At 43.8% G+C, this 19,695-nt stretch overlaps 1 protein-coding gene across 3 annotated transcripts in view; it reads left to right on the forward strand.

Moving 5' to 3' along the window:
- Positions 1–18,062, forward strand: part of tle2a (TLE family member 2, transcriptional corepressor a) — a 37,910-nt gene extending 19,848 nt beyond the window's left edge. The window contains exons 3-20 of one of the 3 annotated variants that reach the window (XM_026345924.1): positions 2,019–2,082; positions 5,120–5,164; positions 7,322–7,384; positions 7,838–7,942; positions 8,488–8,701; positions 9,073–9,089; positions 9,779–9,874; positions 10,457–10,501; positions 11,092–11,253; positions 11,703–11,829; positions 12,755–12,951; positions 13,283–13,362; positions 14,014–14,263; positions 14,604–14,851; positions 15,724–15,871; positions 16,022–16,172; positions 16,439–16,515; positions 16,826–18,062. In XM_026345924.1, coding sequence (XP_026201709.1) covers positions 2,019–2,082; positions 5,120–5,164; positions 7,322–7,384; positions 7,838–7,942; positions 8,488–8,701; positions 9,073–9,089; positions 9,779–9,874; positions 10,457–10,501; positions 11,092–11,253; positions 11,703–11,829; positions 12,755–12,951; positions 13,283–13,362; positions 14,014–14,263; positions 14,604–14,851; positions 15,724–15,871; positions 16,022–16,172; positions 16,439–16,515; positions 16,826–16,933 — 2,197 coding nt within the window. In that variant the 3' untranslated portion in view covers positions 16,934–18,062. The remainder of the gene's footprint in view (positions 1–2,018; positions 2,083–5,119; positions 5,165–7,321; positions 7,385–7,837; positions 7,943–8,487; positions 8,702–9,072; positions 9,090–9,778; positions 9,875–10,456; positions 10,502–11,091; positions 11,254–11,702; positions 11,830–12,754; positions 12,952–13,282; positions 13,363–14,013; positions 14,264–14,603; positions 14,852–15,723; positions 15,872–16,021; positions 16,173–16,438; positions 16,516–16,825) is intronic. The other 2 variants (XM_026345925.1, XM_026345926.1) reach the window with 2 other exon arrangements.
- Positions 18,063–19,695: the final 1,633 nt, after the last annotated feature.

Genomic DNA, 19,695 nt, shown 5'->3' on the forward strand with positions numbered 1-19,695 from the left:
CAACATACACACACATGTGCGCGCACACAGTAATTCTGTTCTTTGAAGTCCATTTTGTGGGAAATGGTTATTGCTGTCTGAGTGTGACTTTGGGGTTCTTCTTGTAAGGGCAGGAATCATCTGTCTACACATACAGTGTGTGTTGGTGTGTGTGTGCATCTTGTGATGCTATTGGTCAGTTTCTGAAGCATAATGACAAATAACAGGAGACATTTTTAGAGTAGAAAGACACCTGCAAGGTGTCATTAAATATCATTTCTAGAGCTCCAGCAAACAAAGAACAACAATTATTTGTGTGGCAACTTTATGGCTTTGGTAGAAAAGTGAGGGAGTGAGAGAGAGAGATGTGAAAGAGCATGTAAAGAAAGGACAGATTTTAACTGTCGAGAGACGAAGAAAAATTGCCTTGATTCTGTTTCCTGCTTTTCAAATGGTGGTATTTTCAACTTATTTTAAAAATGTGCATTGTAACTATTTCTTGAGATTTTATAGATTGGAAGCGACGACTGAAAAAGTCTTTACACACACACAGCGACCAATTTTAAACATTGATAATCATCTCTCTGCAGATCAATAGTGTCTGTCTGTGGGTGGGGCACTGGGGGCCTATCATTGCTCTGCTTCTCCAAACTCGTGCCAAATTTCCGTCTTGATGAACTGGCACTGGCGGTCATGCACACAAACGGGCACAGTCGCATTAGTTTCCAGCCTAGCTGTGAGTGACTTCTGCCGTGAGGCAATTCCACTGTAATAAAATCTATAGGGTGTGTGTGTGTGTGTGGGGGGGGTTAATCCTCATTCCCTCCCTCCACCAACACCTTCTTCTCCTACTCTTCGCCCTGCTTCTCTCCCTCTTTCCCCTCATCCCTCTTCTCCTCAAATGGCTGGCAATGATAAATGAGTCAATTATGTGTGTGCACACGGCGTTGGAGAAGGGGAGCGGATGGGACCGTTATTACCTGTTGCGGCTGGGGGTAATGTTGCAGTATTAATCATATTCTAATTTTCGTCCGCCAAACAAGGCCCCGCCACCACCTCCTCCAATGTCTTACCACAACACACCACGCCGGAGCCCCCTATTCTATCAATCTATCTGCCATCTGCAAACAACTCAGTATAAACTGCCGAAGGCCCAAATATATAGTACCTCTGTGAGGACGGAGGGGGAGGGGTGGCGAAAGATTTTCCGAGGTAACAAGGGAGGCTTGGACCTGAACACGCTCAGAAATGGAAATGTGTGTGTGCTTACAAATCCAGCCGTTGGCATTTTAGAGGACACTGGGGACTTGTTTGGGGTGAGGCGACACAGATGACGGACAGAAAAATGGGACACGTGGGAAAGATGTTTAGCTGCTGTCACCCCAGAGATGTTCGTATAGAAGAGAGAGATTCAGGTTCCTCTAGCTTTATAGTCCAACTGTAACAGACTGAGCAACACACTTAGGTCATGTTCTGGACATATGTGAAGTCATGGTCCATATTTATTACATATACAGCTATTATTGTGTATTTGACCCATTTAAAACAAAGGATTAGACTTGAGTAAAACTTGGTAAAGTGTGCTGTTGAAGGTGAAAGTAAAGGGGAAAGGTCAAAGAGACGCAGTGGTTGGTAATTGGGGAAGCACCAAAATCAGGAGTGGAGGGCACACAGATTAAAATTTGTCCAGTGAGAGAAAGTGGAGAGACAGAGAGACACACACACAGAGAGAGACACCATGGAAATGCCTGCCTGCAATCTTGGCTGCATTTCAGGCTCCAAGCGTGACTTCGTCTATTTCTGCTCTGCTCTGAGGTGATAATGGGCTGTCAGCACCCCAGTCACCCTGCTCCCTCATCCCCCACCGAGTGTGAGAGAGGGAGGGACAGTGAGGGGAAGGTGTGCGGCGGGGAGGGGTGGGGGGGAGTGAGTGAGCAGGGAGTCATTTGTTGTCATGTTGCTAATTGCATTGTGTATTTTTATATGATACAAATCAAAACTTAACTCTCTGTATTTTCCCTCTCTACTATCTGTTGCAGTTTGAAACTGGAGTGCGAGAAACTGGCCACAGAGAAGACTGAGATCCAGAGACACTATGTTATGGTGAGACACACACACACACACACACACACACACACACTGGCCATGTCTTTCTGCATACACTCAGAACAAGTGCAGTGCCAAGTTCAGTGAATCCCTTTCATCTGCTAACAGCTGCCAAACAACACCCACCAAAACCCACACACAAGACCACACACACAGCCACACACACACATTATAAGACAGAGTAAACAGCACTTACACGAGCTTGTACCCTTGTGCTTGTGTTTGCAAATGTTTTGTGTGTATGTTTGAGAACTGGCCTACACTCCAGGGCTGTACTCCTGTGTGCGCACATCTGTCCAAGACCGTGTGTGATGATTGGTACCAACAAAAATGTGTTTGTAGTTCTCAAACTTTCAAGTGCTGAAAGTTGGCCTCCATTGCCACGTCTGATCAATATTTATTTATACTTTGGTCACAATATTCCTGTTTCCGTTTGGAATCTTTGACTTTTATATCAAATGAAAACAGTTATTGAAAAACGGTAAATATCACTTTGAGCATATGTTAACGTTAAACAAGTGTCTGTACTTAAATGCATCTTTCTAATGTTACCTGTGATTCAAGCCTGAACATATTTAATGTGAATATATATCAGGAAATGTTTAATATTGTGCAGTATGTGAGTCACATAGCTGGTGCTTCATTCCAACAACTTAATGCCATGGTTATAGATTTGGTGATGCTCTCATCTATTTGCTGTGTCTTTTGGCACAATGGGATAATACACGGTTAGTTGAGCCCACTGGCAATCATCATCAAACATCCCACCCTGGCACTGAACAACCGTCATAAACACTCACTTGCCATCTTTTAACCATGTTTTGTCAGTAATATAGTAAAGTAAGTATAATGTTGACTGGACAAAACAAAAATTGAAGGCGTCTTTCCATTATGTCACATGTTATTGATCAAATAGTTAAATGGCTGTTGAAGACACAGTCATTGATGGTGAGAAAGCACGTTGTGCTCTAACCCCTGAGCTACAGGGACTTGTTTCACTGTGTCAGTAGTTGACAGTCATCACTCCTACGCTGCTCCATTTCTGATCTCATGATCTGTTCTCGTATGCTGCTGCTTGATTTGCTCACTCGTTGTAGATGGTCCCGTAAATGACATGCTTTTACATCTCATCGCTGAGGGCAAAGCAAGTTATAAAAATGGCCATGAGTTGAATCCCAGTGGGATTTTTTAAAAGTTTGGCATTTAAACAAATGAAGCTCACACTTTCGCTGCTCTGTAGATGGCTCAGAAGCACATTAGGGTTTCTTTGTGTGAATATTTGGGACTGTATGATAGGAGAGCAGATCTATCAACAGCCAAAGCTCTTTGTCTTTCTTTGTGTTTAAGTCTGAAAACCTCCAGCCTTGATTTACCTGTGATCTGAGGCGCACACAACCACAGCTGACTGAGTGTAGGCTGCCCAGGACCTGCTGTGCCAAAAAGAGCTATGTGGCAATCTTGGCACCGAACAGGGACTTGTTGGGGGATGGGAAAGAGGAGGGGCTAGATGGCATCAAGCACAGGCCAGGTCTCCATTCCTGGCTGATGATTTGGGGAGTTTGGATGTTGCTAAGCAACAGGCAAAACTTGGCACACCGACTACCAAGCAGAGCTGCCAGCTGCCAGGAAAGGCGTCTTTTATAGAGGCACACAAACACACGCACAGAAAGAGGAGAGCGCACACACATGGCGAGAACACGCACACTGTGGAACATGCCCACAAAGCACATAGATACACACGCCTACACAGTTGCAGACTAGTGCTACACACACACACACACACACACCTGCACACTAACACTGACTCACACACACACACAAGCATGGTAACTGCCAGGAAACATGTCTGGAGAGAGAGGACCCCTGCCATCTCCTCTTCCATCCTGCCAGGCTGTTCTGGCTGCCCAACTGCCAATCTCCTCTCTCCACAACCAGCCACGCTGAAAAGCAAATGTCAGCCTGTCACTTTTCGAGGCATCTGACTTTAAAATGCTCTTCTTTTTCGTCCATCTCTGAAGGTAGAGAGACAAAGAAAAAGAGAGAGACTCCCACCTATGTCTCTCTGTGGCATTCATCTCCTGCTTTGGCTCTCAGTGCTCCTTGTACTTTCAGATAAAAGCCAGGGTCAAAAAGCTCACATTAGACATGATTATTGCAATAGTCTAACGCCTTCTTCAGCCTGGCGACAATTTCCCCGCCTCGCTTTGGCTTCCTGGCTTCCAAAACACGCCTCAGGGTCATTTTAGCGCCATCGACTTTCAGCAGAGTCAAGGTGAAATTAGTGGCGATGTGCTTTTAGGGACATATGGGCACTTTAGAGTGCACGTGCTCCGGCTGCCATCGTCTGAAGCTGGGAGAGTAGGAAAAAAATTGGTTGGAGGTTCACTTTGGTATGTTTTTGTGAAAAATAATCACTGAGTTGTCTTTTTGATAAGTAGCAGGTTTTTATTTTAGTTCATCTTTGGCTCCTGTCTTAAAAAGAAGTCTGTTAATTTGTTAAATGTACCACTTTCTTATGTTGTATGTATGAATAAAGCTGCTTTTATTCACTATTTTTGCTATTTCTCAGCAGATCAAGTAAAAATAGTCTAATTTTTTTAGAAGGTATTATTAAAAGGTGTAAATGGTACATTTGTTGGGATCTAGCAGTATTTGGCCTGCGAGCAAGTATTTCCCACAATTGTGTTTATCAGATTAATGATTGCTCTTTTTATTTTATGATTTTCATCACTTACATTGTACCTTTTAAGCAGATGAAATTAATTTGATTGCATTGAGCTGATGCCACAGAAATAATTCTGGAAAGGAGAAAAAATTAAAAGTAATGGACTTTAAGTTTAGATACATACAATTCATTAGATTTATTGATACCACTTTACCATTAATTTCTGATTCAGTGTTGTCATAGTTTACATTTTATGTAAAGTGTTAAGTTGGATTAAAAATACATTTACATCCCCATGGCGTAGTTAAAGGGAAACAAAGTTTTAACTGTACCACGACACCTATTAACTCATTTTCTCCTCTGTTTCAGTATTATGAGATGTCGTACGGCCTTAACATTGAAATGCACAAACAGGTAAGTGAACTCTGGGCCCCTCTTTCTCTCCTGCTGCTGCCTTTTATTTCTCAAGGTTCACATTGCTCTCCTGCGTTATCATCACTGCCTTTTCTTCTGCTCCTATCACTTCTACTCTGAGTAATATTTTTCAGAAAAGTATCTGTCCGTCTCTCTCTCTTTCATTGTCCTTTTCTCTCTCTGTGTCTCTCTACCACTGTAAAGTCAGTCCTCCCTCTGATGGACCCACTGTACATAGCACCATTATGCTGTGGAGGCGTTAATAGGATCCACAAACAGAATTCATTTTGCCACCACAGACAGACAGATGAGAATACTCTGCCTTTCCCCAAGCCTCCAGAACACCCCCTCTCACTCATCATAAATCCCTGTCTGTTTCAGCCTCCCTGCTCCGGCTCTCCATCCATTCCTCCCACTGCTGCCCTGCTTCTCTGTCCCCCATCCCTATTTCCTCCTTCCCCTTCATTTTCTATCTTTGTCCTTTCTTTTTAATGCTCCCTTCTCTTAATCTCCATTCCTTCCCCATCCAGACAGAAGCGTCTCTCTTCCTTTCCATTGATTTCTCTTTCTTTTATCTCTTTTTCCTTTGTACATCCTCCCTCCACCTCTGTCTCCTTGCAGACATTCAGTCCATGCTGAATTTCACTTTAAATCAGGTCACTGCCTTCCTGCCTTCTACTCTGTCTCGCTCTCTCTCTCCATTCATTTCACCATCTCAATCGTTTCTCTTTTGACGTGCTGCTGCTGCCACTCCACCCCCTACCCCTCGCCCCTATCTCGATTTTCCTCCCCCGCCTTCCTTCTGTTTCTTCTTTCTCTATTTTTCCTCTCTCCCTCCCACATCCTTCGTTCATTGGCTGTCACTTCCTCAAACCAATCTGCCTTTTTCCTCCACCTCCTCTTTTCATTTCCCCTCTCCCATTTTGTTCTCCCCTCTTTATCCTCTTTCTCTCAATTGCTCAAGTTCTCTCTCCCTCTCTCTCTTTCTCTCTCCTGAAGATGTCATTTAGTAGTTGGAGTTCTCTAACAAGAAATCATTGTGTCTCCCTTGGGGTGTGTGTTGGAGGGGGTGGGTGGTGGGGGTGATGGATTCAGAGGAGGGAGGGAGCATGGTGCCTGGCAGAAAAATGGAGAGTGGAGGGAGAGATGTGGGGAGGCAAGAGGAATGAGAGAGAGAGAGAGAGAGCATGACAGAGGAAGAGTGAGAAAAAGGAGGGGCTGGAAGTTCAGTCCGACATCAATAAATCATTTAAGAGAGAGAATGGGGTGAGGAGTATTTGTGTGTGTGTGTGTGTGTGTGTGTGTGTGTATTTGTATTTGTATTTGTGTACTCGCACACATACAGCAGAGTCTAGCTGTCAACAAGACAAACAGCCTGCGGCCATAATGATGTTGTCATGATCTCTGCATGCATATCATTACTGGTCCTAACGGTCTTGTTGAGTCTGCCACTAAACGTGTGTGTGCGTGTGTGCATGTGTGTGTGTGTTAGACGGCACATGGCAACTTTTGTTGCACTGATTACTGTGCTAATACTGGAAAGAGAGGAATGGAACAAGGAATGGATGGAGCGATAAATGGACTGAGATGGAAAGATGATGATGAGGAGGATGGAAGGAAGGAGAGGGAGGGAGGGAGAATGAGTTGGCTGTGTAGTAGGGCAGATCGAAACAGACACACACCCATAGCAAGAATCGCTGACCCCAAGCAGGAAACGTGCGCACACACACACACACACACACACACACATAGAGAAAAGATGAGTAACTTTTGCATCTTTTCTCTCTCTCTCTCTCTCTCTCTCTCTCTCTCTCTCTCTCACACACACACACTCACACACACACACACGCTGTGTGGGCTAGCTGTGGCCACAGCAGATGCTGTCCATGAATATTTTAGCCAAACTCCCTGGCAGAGTTTCCATTTGCATGGACCAGATGTAAGCAGCTGAAATATTTACCACACTGGCCCTGGGAGAAGCAGGACACAGCCATGCTCTGTGTCTGTGTGTGTGTGTGTGCGTGTGTGTGTGTGTGCGTGTGTGTGTGTGCGCATGCATGTGTGTGTGTGTTTCTTTGTTTGGGCTCCATCTTGGCTGTGCAACTCTGTGTGTTTATTCATCAAAGTGACAGTATCTTTTTTTTTTTTTTCTTTCAGACGGAGATTGCCAAGCGGTTGAATGTGATCTGTGCACAGCTCATCCCATTCCTATCACAGGAGGTGTGGAACACACACACACACACACACACACACACACACACACACACACTGTACAGCATTCAGTAGTCTCTGTCCTGTCTGACAGCAGCCCACACAGAAGGCTTGCACATGCATACACACATTTATCAATAACCCACAGCCACACACACACACACACACACACACACACACACACACACACACACACACACACACACTCACACACAAAGCTGCAGATGGACAGAACTTCAAAGCACATCCATTTTCCTCAATTGCCAAATGGCTGCATGTATTTGTTATTCTGAGAGCAAAAAATAAATAAAATTTACTTGAAAGATGTTTTTTTTATGAGAGTATGAATACTTTTTCATACCAATTAAGAAATGTTACATCGAATTTAATTCAGTTTACACCAAACAAACTATTTAAGACTGTCTCCACCTTCCCTCACTGACATCTTGGTTTATTCCACAGCATCAACAACAGGTGGTCCAGGCCATGGAACGCGCCAAACAGGTGACCATGGGGGAGCTAAATGCTTCGATAGGGGTACGTGGGCTCCCCCCTCTGCCTCATAGCGTGTGTACCTTGTACTCCCATTTATTAAATTTTCTTCCTTTTCTTTTCCTTTTTATTGAGGCAAATATAATTTGGCCCACTCTAATCGTCCTAATTTTATTGGATTGGGATCACTATTTTAAGAGATTTTAAATTTATCTTTTGCTTTATCTATTTATTTTTCTAGTTATTTTAATTTGGGTGTACTTACTAGGTACTTGAACAGGCCCAAGAACAACAGAAATAATAATGGACTCAACCAAATGTCTTGTACAATTTACCAACTTTAATTTATAGAGAATTATTATAGACTTTAAATTAAATTTTAGTTAGAGTTCCTATCCCTTGACTTGGCTGCAGAGCCTTCCCTCCTAAAGAGCCACTGCACTGACTCCTTCATGTCTCCTCGTACACCATCGCAGCACTTAGTTCCCTTTCTTTACTTCCTCCTTTCCTCCTCTTGCTACTTCCTGTTGAGCCACTTCCTCCAGTGCTTGTAAGTCACCCAAATCTCTTTTCTCTATCTTCTATCTTTCTGTTTCTTCTTCTATTCTTTGTCCCTACAGCAGCAACTTCAGGCTCAGCATCTCTCCCAGCATGCCCAGGGTTTGCCAGTGGGCCCTCACCCATCAGGACTGCCCCACCCTGGCCTGGCACTCAGCGGAGGGTCCGGCCTGCTGGCTCTGTCTGGAGCTCTAGGGGCCCAACTGGCTGCTAAGGATGAGAGGGCCCACCTAGAAGCAGCAGCAGCAGCGGCCGCGGCTGCAGAGCACCACAGAGGTATAGGAAGGCTTAAAAATGACGCATGTTCTTATTTTTGTTTCACTTTATAAAGTACAACTGGGCCTGGGACAAGAGCTGGGTTGCATTTCTGGAGATGAAAACGTCTCACTGAGGAGGGAGTAGAGTAAACACTGGAGCTTGGCTTGATGGATTCTGATGATTGACTTTAGATTTTTGGCAGGGCACAGGAGTGTTGCTGATAATAACACTCCTCAGGGAGATTTTTCCACTGAGTCATCAGCTGCAGAGTGATGTAAAGTGATGGCAGATAATCCTGTATTTGTGTTTGTGTGTGTGTCCATATCTGCATTTGCTGCTCTGTGTCCTGGTGCCTGGATGCGTTGGTTGCTGCTGCCTGGAATGAACAGATCGTGAAGCCGGACCAGTGAGTACAAATAACTACACGATCACTTGTATTTGCTAAGTTCACTCACACTTGTTACACCTGTTAATCTTCTGTCTAATTCTCTTTGATATTCTAGACAAATTCAGCATACAAATTCATTTAAGAGGATTGGCCATGAGGCTCCTTTAAATCTTTTTTTTCTGGGCTTGGAATTAGCTTGAATTTCCAGTTCTGCTCACATAAAACAACTTCTTATAGCTAATTTTTTTTTACACCGGGATCACAGTCACTGATGCTGGTATATGTATGATAACGACTGCTATGAAATTGTAAGAAGCTATCTGTGCCAAAGCACGATCAGACCGCTCCAGTCTTTTCGGCCCTGTTAAAGAAAACTTGAGGCATTCTCTTTTTTTTCCTCTCACTCCCACAATGAGTTGGCCGATCGATGCAGGCTGATATTCTTTCACATTCATCTCCACAGCTTATGAGCCTGACATGATTTATGCAGTCCCTCTCACCTCATTATCACCCTCTTCCTTCCTCTTTGCCCTCGTTCCCTTTTCTTCTCTCCTCTCTCTTTCCTACCTCCTCCTCCTCCTCTTCTGTGTATCCCCATGCCTACATCTCTTCTTTGCTCTTTGCCTCACTTCCTCTGCCTTCTCTCAATTCAATCCACCCCTCTCCTCCCCTCCTCATCCCTCTGCTCCCACCTCTACTCTCTGCAGAGCTCTCTGTCCAATGGGGATAAGGGTCGCCAAGCAGACTACCTCAGCAACGGCAAGAAGAGGAAAGCTGATGAGAAGGAGTTCATGACAGACTATGTGAGGACACACTGTAAAATGTTTAAATAACTGAGGGAAAGTTCTACCCTGCTCTAGCTGCCCTTGTCAGTGCAGACCGCTGGGGTCTGTACAGTGGACTTTGGAGATCTGCTCCCTTTTAGACTGTTGTAATGTAATATTCAGACTCCCTGCTGTCATTACTGTAGCTCTGGAGCTGCAGATATACTGTACAGCACTGGAAGGAATTGTTTTTTGTGTGAGATAAATTAATTGGAGCAGTTATTTTATTAACAAGCTCAGCATTATTTCTTTGCTCGACCTGAAATATTAAAAAATGAGCTGTGCCGTAGAGAGTTTCATCTCTCCAAGTTAAACATCAAAGATTAATTAAATGTGGTTATCTATTGCATAAAATGTCAAGATAAGATGTTTCATTTTTCTCTGTTTGCATTGCAACATATTAAGGCTCTTTCTTTAAATGCATTATGTTACACACAACCAGAAGCAGACCCCACTGTCAGTGTACGACTTTGTGTTGTATGTTTCTCCATGTAATCTACATATATCACGCAGGAGAGCAGGAATGTCTGTTCTCAGTTTCCCTCTCTTCTTCTCTCACAGGGCAGCGATGCGGATAAGAGTGATGATAATTTGGTGGTGGATGAGGTTAGTAGGCGGCTGCTGGCCTCTATTGGCCTCACTCCAATGCTTTAATCTGCATACATCATGTAAACACACCCAGCAGGACAATCTGAATAATAATAATGGCAATAATACTCTCCCTGTCCTCCTCCACCTCTGTCTGAGCCCATTTCACAATACACACAGCCACCCAGGTACATAGGTACACACTCGACTAGATTCATGCTGTCCACACATTTACACTTTAATGTCTAATTCTTTTGGTGTGCCAGTGGCTTATTAGTTTTATGAATGGATGCAGACAAATTAGAGAGCAGCATAGTTGTAAGAGTTTGGAAAATAAAGTTGGTGACACAGAAAGTAAAAAAAAAAAAAACAAATCAGCATATGTCCTGCTTTTTAAAGTAATTATCTCAAACATCCACTAAATAGGACGAGCAGGTGAGGTCATAGCTGAGTGGTTGGTGAACGTTTAATATCACAGTGACTGAAGCTAATAGGATCTCCCCGATGTGATCTCTGTTGCCTTCAGTGCTAAATCGCTGCTGATTAAGTGAATAACTCAGCTTTTGTCTGTGTTGAGTAATAAAGTTCCATGTGTTATTTGAACCCAGGACCCGTCGTCCCCCCGCAGCGTGCAGTCCTACTCATCCAGGGAGAATGGCTTGGATAAGATGCCCCCGTCCCGAAAGGAGGGCCCACCGCAGGCCAGCCCCACCTCCCTGGCCTCCTCTAGCAGTGCTGCCTCCCCCTCCCGTGGCAAAGAGCCCCCACAGGTAGCCAAACTCACACGAATTCTTGTGCAGTTAAGTGGAGCACGCAAGACAAATATTTGAATCTTTTTTGTGGTCGTATTGCCACATGTGCAGATATCTATGGAGGTGTAGTTCAGTATAGGACATCTGTGTTTCTTGCTGTCGGCTCTCGCTGTTTTCTACTGTTCTGTTCAGGGTCAATAGTTCGTCTCAGAGTTATGTTATATATTCAACATCCCACACACACTCAGTGTGTGTGCTGCTGACATCCCACAGTGCTCCTCATCTGCCCTCAGTCATTCTTACTGTCGTCCTGTTTTTTTGGTGTGTGTGCTTTCCTTTGCCGTTCTTATTCGTCCCTGCCTGACTCCGTCGCTCCCTCTTCAAGACGTCTGTTTATTCCATTTTCATCCTAGATTTATTTCTTTTTACTGCTTTGTTTTGCTAACACTTCATTTCTACTGTTTCAGAGGGAGAAGTCCAGTACTCCAGGTATGAAGCCAGGGACCCCAATGTCTCAGGAGTCTAACACTCCGGGACCCAGCGGCCCCCCACAGTTCAGACCTGTCCCAGCAAAGCCTGGTGTTGATCCCCTTGGTAAGGACATCCCACAAGCTTGGTTTTGTTTACCAACACGTTTAATCTGAACCTCAGTAACACTTTCGTTAGTATGAACTGAAAGTGTTAAACTCACTCACCCACATTTTTTTTTTTGTGTGTGTTTATCAGCATGTTGCTCAGGAGACCAAAATATAAATGTCTTCAACCCTCCACTCAGGGACACAAGCTTTCACTGCACACATGGGATCAATTAAAAATTATGAATCTGCACTTGCGGAGACGGGTTTTTTAGCTTGTACTGGCTTTTTACATGTAGTGATTCTATCAACATCGGGCCGCAGTAGTTGGTATGGGTGTCAGCCAGCTCCCCACCACCGACCACCATCTGGACTTAATAAGCAGCTGTGGGCAAAAATATTCAGTGCGCCTCACTTTTTAAATGGAAAGATTAGGAGAGGTGATGGACTGTGACTGTGAGCTGCTTCATAATGAGCCTCCATCTATTCCAGTGTATCTCTTTCTCTTTTTTTCACATCACCTGTTAGCCCTGGCTCTGCTTTCTCTCCCTCTCACACACACACACGCAGACACGCTCGTAGATGCAGAGCATGCATAGACAGAGGAAAGAGGACGTTTATGTAAGAACACACATACACACTCAGATGCTGGCTCTCTGCAGGAAGCCTTGGTAGCCAGCAGGGGTCAGTAGTGGTCTAGTGCTACAGTTGCTAGTTATCCTGCCTTTTGTTGCAGCTTATTCACAGACTGTCAGTCACAGCTGTCTCACACGAAACTAAAAGGCTCTGCAGAGCCGGTCACCTTAATAAAATGTGCAGCTTGTTCAGAGAATAAGTTCTGAGAGACCTGACGTGCTGCATTCCTCACCTCAATTAACAAATTCTTAATTTAAATAAACCACAACAATCTAACAGTCTTGTTTTCTTTCTCTCTTCCTGTGCAGCTCTAGGCCTCAGAAACCCATTGGCAGTGCAGGGAGCATACCCTCCAGGGGCATTTGGCCTACCCCCACCAGGAGTGAACGGCGACCTGCCAGGGGCGGCGGGCTATGGCGCAGGCCTCCACCTGGTCGCCCCTCAGATGAACGGAGCTGCGGCAGCAGCGGCAGCAGCTGCTGCAGGCTACGGACGGTCCCCTGTGGTGAGCTCCACGCTCCACAGATAATTTATCTTTTCAGTGTCACTGTCACGTGTAATCCCTCAGCCTATAAACTCGTCAAGAGGGCAAAAGGAAGGATTTATGGAAAAAAGGAATATTTTAAGGGAAAGGAAATGTCCTTTTATCATTAAGTATCTGTGACCTTGGCTCTTGAAAAGTCTCTGTGTTCATGTGATCTCATTTTATTCTGATCTTTCATCTGATAGTGGCTCTGTATTAACCATTTTTGATTATACTCTTCGTCTCTCCTGGTCTTTATTCTTGTCTTGGCAGTTTTTCTTTTCTTACATTAGGCTTTCTCTGTCTCCTCCAGGTGGGCTACGAGTCGCCACACCCACATATGAGGGTCCCTGGGCTGCCTGCCAGCTTGCAGTCGGCAGCCTCTGGAAAACCGTGAGTTTCCTCTTTGCCTCATGTTGTTCAGAGTCTCATCATTTCAATACCAACAGAAGAAAAGACAGATAATGAATGTGATGAATTAATATTTTAATAAACGGTGTCAAATGTACAGAACACTGTTTAGTTCAATTAAACATTGTGTGTCCACACATCACAAAGGACCTGACAAATGTTTTTGGAGCAGTTGTTACCTGTATGCCTCCTATTTCTGGCTCCACTTTACTCTGTTGTTTGGAGTACTTTTCTTATTTCTGCAGATGAATGGCCAGTGTACATGAATTGACGTCAGTCATATTTGCAGAGGACCTTCAATAGACTCAAGCAGTTAAATACTGTATTTTTCAGTAATCCAGACGTCTTTAGTAAATGTCAGGTTTTAGTCATTTAGTGTCAGTCTCACAAAAGTATTTTAGTGAAATGCTTAAATTACAAATTTAAGTAGTTTGTGGGGAAAATGCCTACACCCACAATTTCTGTAACGTCTTAGCATCTTTTGTAGCTTTAGTTTTAATTGGTGCTCATTAAGGTCACACACGTACGTTTGGTGAATAGTTCAGCATAGTTTGTTTAAAAAAAGACAGTTAAGGTGTTTTTGTTGCAGTCTCGAATCACTGTCTTACTTTTCCTTCCCTCTGCCTCCTCCAGCGCCTACTCATTCCACGTGAGTGCAGACGGCCAGATGCAGCCAGTGCCCTTTCCTCCTGACGCCCTGCTGGGCCCGGGAATCCCTCGCCACGCTCGTCAGATCCACACCCTGAACCATGGAGAGGTGGTGTGCGCCGTCACCATCAGCACCTCGACGCGTCACGTATACACCGGAGGAAAGGGCTGCGTCAAAGTGTGGGACATCAGCCAGCCGGGCAGCAAGAGCCCCATGGCACAGCTGGACTGTCTGGTGAGAGATGAGCGAGGAAGGGAGGCTGTTAAATGGATATTTGTAGACTTTTATTTAAGTATGCGGTCTATCTGCGGTCCAGCTTCTGACTAATAATATAGCTTTACTGCCAAAAATGATGCTCTTGTTTTTCCCACATAAAACTACATTTTGGATGATGAATTACCTTTGTGGTTTTGTCCTCAAGCCAAACCCTCCAGCCTCTTTATTGCTGTGATGTTGCTGCAGCAGCATCTTATACAGCTTAACATATTAACAGTTTAACAATGTATCCCTGTCGCCGTTAATTACAGGATATGTTGTAAATGTTTATATTTCCTTTTTTATCGTGTCCAATCAGAACAGGGATAACTACATCCGCTCCTGCAAGTTGCTTTCTGATGGACGGACCCTCATTGTCGGTGGGGAGGCCAGCACGCTGTCCATCTGGGATTTGGCCACGCCCACTCCTCGTATCAAGGCGGAGCTGACATCATCTGCTCCCGCCTGCTATGCCCTGGCCATCTCCCCCGACAACAAGGTCTGCTTCTCCTGCTGCAGCGACGGCAACATCGTCGTCTGGGATCTTCACAACCAGACACTGGTCAGGTAAGAGCAGAGCGAGGAGACGGCAGCATCTTAACTGATTCTGTTACAGTAGCAAGAACTGAGGTGAGCAATGAGGAGAGCAGTGAGAGGAGAGCTTGGAGAAACGTAGTGACTAAAGATGGAAGATGGACACAGCATAGACAAAGTTGTCTTCAGTTTAGACCACAACCTGCATGTGTCTGTATATTTTTAACAGAGGAGAAAGTTGCAGCTTGAATTCTCTCTTTAACGCACTATATCTGTGGGTTTTATGTTCCAGTGAATTTACCACCGTCTTCTCCGACCTAATGTTACTGCCGGTCAGTCCCAAAGCATGAAAACTAGCTTAGACTCTGTATGCTGTGATATTTGGTACTGGTCCATGGTGGATACTTGTCCCTGTAAAAATGAAATGAAAAAACTTCCGTCCATTTAACATTGACATGCAGAAGACATACATATAAATATAAACTGAATCTTTGTCAGTACTTCTATAAAGACCTACTGTATTTCATATCATTATGTTTTATCATGTTGTTCATATAATCCCTTACTACACCAGCTGCTTATAGAATCACACAACAAGACGTACTTACATGTGTAAACAACAATATTATAGTGTTTATATAGTATTTATTAAATGTTTAAATAAACTTTCAGTGTCGCCATATTAAGATTCAATCATTTCTCTTAATGCGTGCTGTGTTGTATGAGCCACACTGTGTTAGGGAACTATCAATGGAGTTAAATTTTGTTGTGTAATGAAATTATTGTGTGTGGAAAATAAGTCTGCTAAAATTAGCAGAACCAGCTGTACGGTCCTTTTTAGAGAAAGTGAGAAAACAAAAACGCGAACCAAACGTCTCTGAATCTCCTGTGTCTCCTCCCTGCAGGCAGTTCCAGGGCCACACAGACGGAGCGAGCTGCATAGACATCTCCAACGACGGCACCAAACTGTGGACAGGAGGGCTGGACAACACAGTCCGCTGCTGGGACCTCCGAGAGGGACGTCAGCTCCAGCAGCACGACTTCACCTCGCAGGTACACACACACACACACACAAACACTGGAGACACAAACACACTAATAGACAATAATGTGCTGATAGGCTGCTGATTATTATTAATGTTAACACTCTCGTTTCTACATTTCTTTCTCTCCTTCCTTCTCTTTTTCACTCTTCTTCTCCAGATCTTCTCTCTGGGCTACTGTCCCACAGGCGAGTGGCTGGCTGTGGGAATGGAGAGCAGTAACGTGGAAGTCCTGCACGTCTCCAAACCAGACAAGTACCAGCTGCACCTGCATGAGAGCTGCGTTCTCTCACTGAAGTTCGCCTACTGTGGTATGCACGCTCGCTCGCTCGCTCGCTCACTCACTCACTCACTCGCTCGCTCACTCTAGATTGATGCTTTGATTACATCACATTACCTGAGGGTATTTAATCACAGGGAAGCAGAACAAATCTGCAAATCTCTCATTATTCAGAAAGAGTTCCTTCCTTTTTTACTTCTCATGTCTTTTACAAAAGCAGCTCTTCCTTTCAGCCTTAGCTGTATCTCACCTCCCCCGAGGCTTTATCTGTTGATGTCTGTGCGTTTCGTCCTGTAGGTAAATGGTTCGTGAGCACGGGCAAAGATAACCTCCTGAATGCATGGCGGACACCATACGGATCCAGCATATTCCAGGTAGACCAACCAACGCTAAATTTTATACACAGAATTCCACAACTATGACTTAATTGTTTTTTTCCTTGAAATTAACTATAAAATATGATGATGTGATGAGAAATTATCTCTGGTCTGGAAACAATTTAGTTGTCAAATTTGATACATTTCCACACTTTTTTCATTTTCCTGCTTTTCCATCCTCTTGTTATTTTGGGACACGCGCGTCCGTTTTGACTTGACCAACAGTACATGTGTGAATTTCTTTGGATTATTTGTGATTGACTGTTTGTATCTAATATAATTATCTCTCCCTCCCTGTTTTTTTCAGTCCAAGGAATCGTCATCGGTTCTCAGCTGTGATATCTCCCCTGACGACCAGTTCATCGTCACTGGCTCCGGGGACAAGAAGGCCACAGTCTACGAAGTCATCTACTGAACTCTGATTGGATGAAAAAAAGTCAAACTAATAATGAGGGGGCAGGGCCAAGGCTCCCTCCTGCACCAATGACTGTACAGAGCATCGGTGGTATGGAAAACATGAGACACTCGAGTCGTACTTTGTTGTTTTGTTTACGTTTGTGAAAGAAACAAGAGAAAGAGAAGCCAGGAGGCACAAAGTCAGATCTCTGGATAAAAAAAGAAACGTGTAATTTTTTAAATACTCTGAGAACGCTGGTTAGTCTATAGCTGCGCAATTGTGGGATTCCTCCAAAGAACTTTTGTTTTTGTTCCTTTTTTCCTTTTTTAAAACAAAATAAAACCTCTGTAGTGAACAAGAAATTAGCAAAAATATTTTTTTAGTCGTTGAATTTTTCTCAAACAGTTGAACATGAAATGGATGAAGACTGAGACGTGGGACTGAGGAAATGCGAGGAGGATTCAGGGTGGGATGGAAACATGTAATGGAAAAAATATGGTCCATATCCTGTGCTGTGTTAAAAAAAACAAAAAAAACAAACAAAAAAAAAAAGTCCCACCTTCGGTCAGCTTGGCCGGTCTGGCCTGGTCCGGTCCAGTTCAGTCTTGCAGCACGTGGCTGCTCCTCGGGGCAGCAGATGCACGGCAGATGGCAGGATGGTGTGCTGTGAGGTTCCAACCCCCCCCTCCTCCTGTTTAGGTGTCATCAGCAACATGATTGTATCATCTCCAGTTCATTCATGACACAACAGGGTTTGGTTTCCTCTGAAGTGTCCTGAGACTCAGCTCACTGCTTTTTATTTTATTTTTTATTTTCTTCTTTTTGCTTTTACAAAAGAACAAAGATAAACCTATTCTGAGTATGTTTTTAAGGAAATCAGCCTGGAACTGAAAACCACAACCTTGAAGAAAGAAAAGCAAAGTCAATTCAAACAACACGCAACTTGTACTCACCAGTTCTGCAATTCTGAGGATGTGGCCTGTGCTGCATCACTTTAATCCTTCAGACTTAACATTGAATGTGTGTTTTTTTTTTTTTTTTTCCTATTGTGTTTGTTAGGGCACATATAGGCAGACAGGTATTTTCACAACTGCATCATGATCCTTGAACCTTGCTATATATGGACATGTAAATAAAGTTCTCTAAAGCCAAACAAGGATGTTATCTGTGACTGGATTTGATTTTGGCCTCAGTTTGACACATTGGTCAAACATCAGTGCACTTTGTGTGTGTGACTATTCGTCTTTTGTGAGCATCTTCTCCCACAGAAGAAGATATTTAGACTGGTCTTTATAAGTGTGATACGACTCTTATTAGTGGGCTTATGGCTTTGCATGTTGAAGATGTTATTCAACCCCAGCAACAAGTTGGGTTGAAACAACTGTGATGTTTAAAACTCTAAAAATCTCTATATAGTCGCATATGTTTCAATTTAAACCATAAAAGCAGGTGAAGTTTTTGCTCACAGCATGGTGCCAAACAGCATCTTGGAAATATTTAGATGGAAAAACAAAGGATGGGAATGTTGCCTCCACTCTCCTGTGATGAAAATGTCTCTTTCTGCACTAAACCTGCTTCTCTGCGTCCTCACACATGCGACAGCGTGTCTTGGGATTCAACCCCGCAGCATTCGTAGGGGTTCACGGCTCTTCCGTGATTGAGCTGCTCGGTACATACCGGCGCTGTGCAGTTGTGTGTATTTGTGCTGAGCCAGCTCATCCTGTGCTGAGACAAAGGTGATCTGCAGTACAATAGGCTGTGGAATAGATTATTACAGCAAAGACGCCCAGGAGGGAGTTCTTCTGTGATTATGGGTGTAGCGGCGACTGTCCTGTCGAGACAAAGAGCTGTGCAACCAGAGAACTGGAGAAAAATCAAGGAGAGAATTCCTCTCCTGTGCGTAGTGAGGGTTGATTGTTGGCGTACGGGTGGATAATAAGTCATTTAGCTTGGTTTAATTTATTTTGGTGCAAGATCGAAACTCAGCTTTTGACTTCATGCCCCTTTTTGTAAAAGGCACAATGTTGCCGTTTATAGCCGCAATAACTGCTCAGAATGGCCTCGAGCCTGTTACGGCTTCTGTATAGTTTGTGTCAGAGAATAAATAAAAGACTGAACAAGAAAACAGAAAGCTGATAGCTCACCTGCTGGGTGCAAGATGTGAGTTTTAGTCTCCTATCAACATTATAGCAGGTTCGTATTATTGAGACTTATTTATTATGTGAAATGCTCCACGAATGGGGGATCTCAGCTGCCAATTAAACAACATGGCCTTTGAAGATATGTGACATGCCCCATGTTTTAAATTTAGCCTAAAATGTCAGCATCTTTTTTTTTTTTTTAAACTCTACATGTGGAAATGTATGTAAATGAGCTCCAGTAGATCTGCTTTACTTGATGTGTGCAGATTCTGGTCACAGTCCAGGAATCAAAAGTTTACTTTGTGGTGTTGGTATTCTGTGAAAGCATGACTGTCCATCAGCAATTTGCCTTGTTTTACTTTGATAGGAAGGATGTTACTGTCTGTGTGGCAGCTAGTTGTTAGCTGTGATTTCAATTTAGACAAAACTGCTCCTTATACTTGAGAGAACAAAGTATTCCTCTGACGTTTTTACTTTTTTTCTGTAGATGTTGAACTGATGAAACAACGTTTAGGGTCCACAGCCATGCTGGCACCGGTGGGTAACTTGACTTAAAGCTACTTTTCTGTCCACTCCGAAGGCATTAGAACAGCAAGAGCAAGGTTAATTGAGTTGTTTTTGCTGTAAAGTGGCTGCAGA

The sequence above is a fragment of the Anabas testudineus genome, chromosome 4, assembly GCF_900324465.2.
Source record: "Anabas testudineus chromosome 4, fAnaTes1.2, whole genome shotgun sequence".
NCBI lineage: Eukaryota > Metazoa > Chordata > Actinopteri > Anabantiformes > Anabantidae > Anabas > Anabas testudineus.